The 9,570-nt window shown below is 33.1% G+C and overlaps 1 protein-coding gene across 1 annotated transcript; it reads left to right on the top strand.

The window, feature by feature from the left end:
• The first annotated feature begins 387 nt into the window (after positions 1-387).
• Positions 388-7,741, top strand: LOC127105053 (homeobox-leucine zipper protein HOX3). Its single transcript, XM_051042218.1, has 4 exons — positions 388-707; positions 868-1,028; positions 1,120-1,199; positions 7,283-7,741. The coding sequence occupies exons 1-4, from the start codon at positions 605-607 to the stop codon at positions 7,557-7,559; spliced, it is 621 nt and encodes a 206-aa protein (XP_050898175.1). The 5' UTR covers positions 388-604; the 3' UTR covers positions 7,560-7,741.
• The last annotated feature ends 1,829 nt before the right edge of the window (positions 7,742-9,570 follow it).

Raw genomic sequence — 9,570 nt, 5'->3', positions numbered from 1 at the left:
TTTCATGTTTAACCACACCAATATACAATGCCTGGATCCGCTCCTGATTTTAAGGCAGAGGAAATTTCATAAAACAGTCCATAAAAACTGAAATATACCTCGTAATTTTGGAACGAAATAGTATAATTATATGCTGTGTTATTTCATATTTCTTTATTTGTTCTTTTATCATGTCTATTTTACTTGGTATTAAATAGGTAAGACACCATTGGAGATGCTTTATCTATTTAAGTACCCGAAAGAAAAGTGTCGATGAATGTTTTGGCAATTTGTTACTCCTGTTTGTGTTATTATATTTTAAGTACTTCGACGACCATGCTCATAATATTTCAAAAATTTACACCCTTTATATATACGTTTTTCCTCACATAAACCTACTTTTGAATTTCAATACATTATTAATAAACCTTCGTACGACCAATTATTAATAATATCCCTTATTTGTTTATTTGAGTTTTCTATACTATATCTTGACCTTTTTCTCTCCAAACAATTCATTCATCACATCATATATATCCTTTGCTGCTTCTGTCTTCTGTTTCCTAATTTTGTTTGCTTCACTTTACCTTTTTCCTCTCTTTTCATCAAGGAATCTTCTTCTTCTATGGCAGTTTTACCAACAAGTTCCTCCAACTTAGAATTGACCATATCTGTCCCAGGTTTTGCTTCTTCACCAATCACTTTTCTCACCACATCATCATCATCTGGTAAGCATCACACAGAGTACAAGTTTCATTATTATTTATTTGTCATGATTTTTATCATGCTCTCTTCCGTTTTATTAGGTCAATAAACTTTGAAAGTATACATATATAGATATATAATAACATGTGATTATAATATAAATTTTGTGTTGTGTTACTACAGGGAAAAAGTTAGACATGAACCAAGTAGCCATAGAAGAAGAATGGATGAGATTAGAAGAGGAAGAAGAAAGCAACGTTAATCCTCGCAAAAAACTCCGTCTAACAAAGGAACAGTCTCGTCTCCTTGAAGAAAGCTTTAGAAAAAACCACACTTTAAACCCAGTATGTTATTCTCCAAAATCATTCTTTTTGTGTCATGCAAGATCAATATTAACTATGTTCATAAGAGATGCTATATTTATTCAATATGCAGAAGCAGAAAGAGTGTTTGGCAATGCAGCTGAAACTCCGACAAAGACAAGTGGAGGTGTGGTTTCAAAACCGTAGGGCCAGGTAAAGGCTAATTCTAGTTTTGCTTCCATTTTCTCATTATGACTGATCGACTTCAAAATATATTGAATCTTGACTCAAAATATAACATTCATAATTGTGATATAGATCTCAACCAAATCAATTTGTGCCCTTAAAATTCGTCTTTCACTGTACATTTATTAAAATTTATTACAAAAATTTTAATATTTTGTGTAAAAAGTAAAAATATTTAATCTATATTATACTGCAAAATAAATGTCATAGACACTTTTAAATCTATTAAAAAAATTATATTAAAATAGTGATTTTATCGAACAATACTTATTAACTATTAGTTTATTTGAATCAGAGTAAAATTAAAAAATTAAAAATTAAAAATATTAATTAAAAAATATAATTAAAATATAAAAATTAAAATTGCATAGATAAAATAAAAAATATTTTGGGATAAATAAATATTCTAAATACGACATTTATTTTGAAATTGATGAACTAATATATTTAATCACAATTCTTCTTTTTCCTTTTACTTTTACAATTTACACAATTAGTATTACAAATAACATATCATGTTTCAATTGTATTTTTGAGAGCGAAGAACTTGGTGATACGTTGAATTTTAAAATTATATATATATATATATATATATATATATATATATATATATATATATATATATATATATATATATATATATATATATATATATATATATATATATATATATATAATTATGTTGGATTTTAAATTTTTTTGTGATCAGATGGAATATGTGTTTGGGGTAAAAGTTTAGATGAAATTTTGTTATTCAAATGCTTTGGTGTCATACATAATATTGTAATAATGTGTATGACAAATGTAATATGTAATCAGTAAAATAAAGATAATAAATAAAATGACACATGAATTAGTAATCTAGTTTTGTACAAAGCCACTTATGTCTGGAGGACGTTAACTCAAGAAAGAAAAATCACTTTTAATAGTCAAAATACAAATTGACCTAATTTAAAGTCTTGTAGTTCAATGCCTCTTTTTATAATACTACTCCTGAATTCATATTTTGAATTCCTCCTGAATATGAGACCCTTCTGACTTTCACTCAAACATTCACCCTTGTGTTTGGACAATTACAAGAGTTTATGAATGGTGGAAAGAAATTACAACTCAAATACTTTATTCCTTAACATAGGAATAAGATTCAAGAATAACATATTACAAAATAAAATAAATACACTCAAATAAATAAACATGTCTAACTTCAAAGTCCATTAGGGTGTTTGTCTTTGAAGGCGGCTGAGCATTCCACAAGCACAAGTAACCAACCTTTAATTATGTTTATTGATAATATTTAATTGATTAAATCTTGATCATATATGAAATCTTCTATTTTAATCTTTCTTATAAATATCTTTTGGAAAAACTTATTTATTCCAAAAAAATGCATATAAGTTTAAACATATTAGATAAATAAGGAAACAAATCTCTAATCAACGTGAGATTTACTCAATGCTCAATAGCTTATGCTTAAAATAGAATAGGAAACATTATGCTTAACATATTGCTTTATTAATTAAACACAAAGAGACATGATATCTCACACATTATCATGACATATTGCTTCGCGTGTTGCCTATAAAATGATTCTAATTAGATGTAATAACAAACTCTCTTATTGACCAGGTTTAGAAAAGTATACCATGCAAGGTGTAAGAAACAATCTTATAGACATTCTTCATGAATATTAGAATTATTAGAGAGCAGTGAAATAAAAACATGTTAGTTTAAATCACAAACATAAGCATAAGCTTGCAAATAATAATACAACTTATTTAGAAGATTTAGGAACACCATATAGAAGCAATAGTTCAAGTATTTCATATTATCATCATCTCCCCCTAATTTCCTCACAATGGATAAGGGATAGAAGCATCGGGACTATCCATCCCAAAATGGGCAGAAAAATCAAGAAAAACAAAATATGAACCAACCCTACAAAGTGTAACATGAACCGATATTTGGACCGTGTAGGACAACCACGACATCAGAATAAAACCCACACAAGGGGAGAGAATAGAACGAAGAATCTTTCTAAACATTTGGCATATACAACCATTAATAAAAAAACTTCAACAACCATCAGGAAAATTACTCATAGTCACTGAAGGAGACGAAATCATACTCCTCTTCGTTATTACTATCGTTACCAAATTCCACATTATCTTCACTTGCATCCTTCTCCACATCATTATGTACATCCTTCCTAGCTTCCTGTTCTCCAGCTTGAGAAGTGGATGCTTCAAACACTTTAGGATTCATTAGCCTAATGAGATCATCAAACTTGTTTTTACTAGCAGTGAAAGACACAACCAGGTCCTGAAGACTAGCATCAGTTCATTTAACACATGCCCATTTGTAGCTCCTGACATAAGGGGTACAACTGTCAGGTTGCCACATATTGTCAAATCAGCACTACCAAAATCTGGAGGTTTGGGAGCACAATGTATATGACATGGTTCCCAAAAAATAACCTATAGCTAAAATTCAATGGGCTAGGGGAGACATCTACAACATATTCAACAATTAAGATATCATATTTTTGTTTCATCAGCACACCAGTAATTGAAAAGGGAAAAACTATGGGCAACTTAACAACATAGGATTCAACTTGTTTTAGGATCCGATAAAAAAACCTATTCACCAAAGTCGAATGAAACTCTAGTGCCTATCTGATACAACGGTCCAGAAAGTGAGGGAGTAATACCTAAATTATGATTCATAAGAGGTTAGTTAGCAACTCTCATTTTGTTCAAAATAGCATATTTGATACTCAAATACTTGTGATGACAAGAAGCCCTTAACTGGCCATTCCTCATGGACATTTCCAGTTATCTCCTGAGCTTTGATCTTCAAAGGTGGAACATGATCCACAGTAATCAGATTTCCTCTTCTTAGATACTCATCAATGATTGATAGGGAGAACTCAAAATAATGGCCTCTCACATGAACTTTTTTGAGATCTCCATTTTCTGCATCATTAAATCCTTTAGGAGAATTTAGAATGAAATATTTTACTAAATTGGAATAAAAGGTCCAATATTGGATAGAGTCTTAATGATGTGAACATCTTCACGAAGCTCGATATCATCATGGGATTTCAAAGTTTCTCTTGATAGCTTCCTTTCAGTGGATATTCTTCTATTGTACACAAACTTCCACTTCAATGCACTTTCTTTTGAGTGAAACAAGATATTTTCAAAGGGAATGACTGGTACATTATCTAGAATCTTCTTTCCTCCGACAATTTTCTTAATTTTCTTGTTAGAGGGAACCACAATATCATTCAGATTGTTGACAACATCTTCCTCTACATCTTCTACAACATGAGCCTTCTTTCTTTTGGGGGAAGACTTTTTCTTACCAACTAATTTTTCAATAACCACTCTCTTTTCTTTAGTTTTCTTTTTTATAGTGACCCCCATTATTCTTTGGAGTTTTCTTCATTTTGGTAGGAGTGGTGTACTTGTTGAATGAAGTCATATTTGCTTTCAAAACTACCTTCTTTTTCTTTTCTCTTTTCTATGTTCTTTTAGAAGTCTTGGTAGAGATTTTGTTGTTAATGGAAACAACACAATGTTGGACTTCATCGTTGGTAGAAATAAAATCATTAATTATCTCATCATTGTTGTTAGTGACACCATTCACAACTTCATTAACGTCATGGTTTTCTGAGGTAGCCTACTTAGTATCCTTTTGGGTTTGAGACTTGGTATGCAAAATGTCAGTCATAATGTTTGGAATATCTGTGGTGACATCTTCATTGTTATTTTCTAGTTCTCGGTTGACATTAGCATCAATGCCTTATTCTTGTATGTATTCTTCACCTTGATAATCATCACTAACCTTCGAGTCTTCTAATTGGGTATTCTCTTCAGATTCTTTTAGAATTGTTTCTGTTTCTTCTTCATGTGTATCAACATTGACTTTCTTTTCGGTCACTTTCTCAGTATCATCATCTTCGTACTTTTCTTCTTCATTATGAGGAATATCATAAACAATCTTGGTGGCATCCTCCATGACATCATCTTGATTAGTTGTGATGTATTCCTCACTCGAATCATCACTTTCAGACTCATCATTATTCAGAATATTTTCGATACCATGATCTAACACAGGAACATCCATAGGTCTTTCTACAGGATTTTCTTGGACGAATTCTTCAACTGGATTTTCACTCAGGGTTTTTTCAATACTGATTTTGCTAGGGGGTTATCACAAGCATGAATTGTTTCTAGGCTTTGGTTAATGTTGTCAGAGTCAACATCCTTAGCCTTCTTACTAGGTTTTGAAGCTAGAGATGCAATTTTAGTAACATGCAAACTAGTATAAACACTTTCTTAGAGGGATTGGTAGATTTTGAAGATTTACCTTTTCCAATTTCTAGGAATATAACTTGTAGTGGAGCGATCTCAAGAACTTCCTTTGAAGGTTGAGTTGTGCCATCAATTTGAGCATTGTTGGCTTTCTTGATCTCTTTTGGAGCAACAATGACATCTTCTTTCTCCTTTCCTATTAGGTTAGACATTGTTAAAGGGACATGGACACCAAGATCATCAATCTTTTTCAACTTCTTTTTTGAAACCTCATTTGGTGGTTCAATAGTGGGAGACTTCTGATCGGACCATCGATATTCCCTCAAATAACCACTCATTTCATCTCCACATCATGCATATTAACAACAGGTTTATCCTCCAAGGAAGTTTTCTTAACATTCCTAACATATTTCTTTCCTGAGATATTGGTACATTGCCTAGTGCCTACTATTTTCGTGAGTATTCTGGGAGCGACATGAAGTGAAACATTTAGGACTAGAGAGAAGTGTTGAGAGAATAGAAACAATGATGAGTGATGAAAATGTATGGAGTGTGAATGAGTACGCAAATGAAAAAAATGTTAATTTTGAATATGAAACTGTTTAACCTTTCATTGATCAAGAAATGAAACAACACGCGCTTCTTGAAATCAGTGGACTTGAGAGACAAATTTTTGACTCAATTACTCTCTTGCCACCTCAGCGTTAATTGCTACATATTCTCAACTAGACACCTCAGCGTTAATTGCTACATATTCTCAACTAGACTTAGGACACTCTTCAACTTTTCAAATTGCATAGCACCTAAGGCCTTTGTAAAAATGTTAGCTAGTTGATTTTTAATTGACACATGATCTAAGTAATAATCCTCTATTCTACTAGTTTTCTAATAAAGTGGTGTCATATTCAATATGTTTATTATGACTATGCTAAACTAGATTACTCTACTGCCACCTCATCGTTAATTGTTACATATTCTCAATTACGCCCAAATTGCCACCTCATCGTTAATTGTTACATATTCTCAATTACGTCCAAATTTAAGACACTATTCAACTTTTCAAATTGCATAGTATCTAAGGTCTTTGTAAAAATGTTAGCTAGTTGATTTTTAATTGACAAATGATCTAGAGTAATAATCTCCTCTTTCATTAGTTTTCTAATAAAATGGTGTCATATTCAATATTTTCAATAAGACTATGCTAAAACTAGATTCTTACAAATATTGATGGCACTTGTGTGTTCTCGGCAAGGATGAGGATCCACTTCTTCCATTCGCTTTTCCTTTCAATGCTTGTTATTAGGCATTTATATTTAGATATTTTATAAAATGATTTTATAAACTGGAACGGAGGAAAAATAGGAAACAGGTTATAGTATAAAATTAGCAATAAATAATGATGTCGTTCAAGAGTTAAACATCATAATATGATCATCTGCGAGCAAAAAAAAACACAATGATTGGTGTCCAAATTAAAGTAGACAAACCGATAATCATAGCACCGTGAATGTTGTTTTATTCGCCCTCGTGTACTACACTCACTACACTTATCATCGCTACTCAAACACTAATTAAGTGCACCTTTGACCACTGGATTTTCTCCTTTAGACCACACCATGCATTAAGCATCATGAATTAAGTTATCATCATCTTTATCTTGGTCATAGTTGCAAACTTGCAATATCCGTTTTTTAAAAGCAACAGAATTAATGCATGTGTTGAATATTTGTACAGGAGCAAGTTGAAGCAGACAGAGATGGAGTGCGAGTACTTGAAAAGGTGGTTTGGATCTCTGACAGAGCAGAACCGGAGGCTTCAAAGAGAAGTTGAGGATCTTAGGGCTTTGAAAGTGGGCCCACCCACTGTGTTATCCCCTCACAGTTCCAAACCACTTCCAGCTTCAACCTTATCCATGTGTCCTCAATGTGAACGTATCACCACCAACGCCACAGCTGCCGTCGCCGTCGACAAACATGCTAATGCCGCCGTCACTTTGTCGCCTAAAGTGTAAACACTTTCTATGCAGTCGCGTCAAATGTGAAACACCTTGTTGAGCATGTTTCTTCCTACACGCGATCGTGCACGGCACATTATTTAATTAGTTAATGTAAAAGAGAGAAAAAAAAGTGTTGAAGAATTAATGTAAGGGGAATGTGTTACAGATTTTAATAAAAAGGTATTTTTGGTAAGGCAGGGAAATGTTTTCGGAATAGATTTGAAATTTCTTTTTTGTTTGTAGATGTACTTAAAACTCAGAAAACTTAACTTAAAGCATTTTCAAGAGGGATATTGTTGAAAAGTAATTTGGTATTTTAATATTTCGGATACATGATATTATTGTTTGTATATATGAGTAGTAGTGTGTTTAACCATTAAATAATGTAATAGCTTTAAGAGCAGTTTGTGTGGAGATTGTGTGGTATTGTGTGTGCAACTATTTATTGTAATCGTTTTAGTAGAGTAGTTGAAGTTTGTTATTCTCGCTTTTCTCTCTTCTTCCATCTTCATTCATGTCATCTTGTGCACCAATCATTGATATCTAGAGCTCTGGTTCATATCCATAGGAAAACACAAGTGAACGGTGAGGCATTGTGTGATTGATTTGTTTCTTGAGTTCGTGTTGAACTTTTGATTGAAATCGTAACAGAGTCACATTTTTTGATTCTACGGGATTGGGAAACACTGGTGTTTGGTGAGATCTGAGTTTTGCACAAGATTGAAGATAAACGGAAACGATAATCTGAGTACTAAGCTTCCAGTGTTCGATGACAAGAACTGGAATCGCTGGATGATTCAGATGTGTGTGTTGTTTGGCGCTCAAGATGTTCTTGATCTCGTCAACGACGGTAACGTTCTGGTTGCACTTCCGGCAAATGCAACTGATGCGTAGAGAAATACTCAGTGTCATTTGAGGAAGAAGGATCAGAAGGCGTTGTTCTACATTCATCAGTGTGTGGATGTGAATGTGTTTGAGAAGATCGTTGATTCGACGACGTTAAAAGTTGCGTGGAACACACTAGTACGTGCTACGACGGTGGTGCATTAATGAAGAAGGTAAAACTTCAGTCTTTATGTAAGCAGTATGAGAATCTCAGCATGAAGAACAATGAGAAGGTACCTAGCTACATCTCCAGAGTGATTCTGATCACAAATGAGATGAAGTCGTGTGGAGAAACTCTCTTTGAAGAAAGTATCATTGAGAAGGTACTTAGAACTCTTACTCCTCGGTTTGATTACATCGTTGTAACAATTGAACATTCTAAGGATCTGAGCACCATGAGAATAGAAGAGTTGCAAAATTGTCTAGAGGCACAAAAGTTGCGTCTGACTGAGAGAAACTTTGAAGTGGAGGTAGAGCAACAGGCTCTGAAAGCAACTTCTAGTAAGAAATATCATAAGCACTCTTGGTCAGAAGCAAGGAAGAAGTCAGAAAACTCAACTTCTGGAAGGCAAAAGAGTGCTCAAAAGGGGAAGGAGAAGTATGACAAGAAGAAAGTTTAGTGCTACTGTTGTAAGTTTGGCCACTTCGATGCTTATTGTTGGTCAAACAAGGAAAGAAAATCAGAATAAGAAAACATAGCCAAAAGAGATTCTGATGATTAATATGTGCTATTGATGACTTCTGAATCTGATGATGCGTATTTGGCATACCGATGGTATATGGACACTGGCTGCTCAAATCATCTTACTGAAAATAAGAAATGGTTGGCTGATTTTGAATCTGGTAAGAGGACAAAGATCAGACGTGTTGATGATAAATACCTCAATGCTGAAGGAATGGGAAATGTCAGAGTAGTTCTGAATAATGGTAAAGCAACATTAATTTAGAATGTGTGGTATGTTCTTGGCATGAAAAACAATCTGATGAGTGTGGTTCAATTAATTGAGAAAGGTTTTTTAGTTACCATGAAGGACAATCTTTTGAAGATGTATGACTGTAATCAGAAGCTGATTATGAAGTCAGAACAAGGGAAGAATAGAACATTCAAAGTGAATGTTAAAACTGCAGACTCTGAATGCCT

The sequence above is a fragment of the Lathyrus oleraceus genome, chromosome 7 (assembly GCF_024323335.1).
Source record: "Lathyrus oleraceus cultivar Zhongwan6 chromosome 7, CAAS_Psat_ZW6_1.0, whole genome shotgun sequence".
Taxonomy (NCBI): domain Eukaryota; kingdom Viridiplantae; phylum Streptophyta; class Magnoliopsida; order Fabales; family Fabaceae; genus Lathyrus; species Lathyrus oleraceus.
The sequence above is the reverse complement of the archived record's forward strand: the minus strand, read 5'-3'. Positions and strand labels throughout refer to the sequence as shown.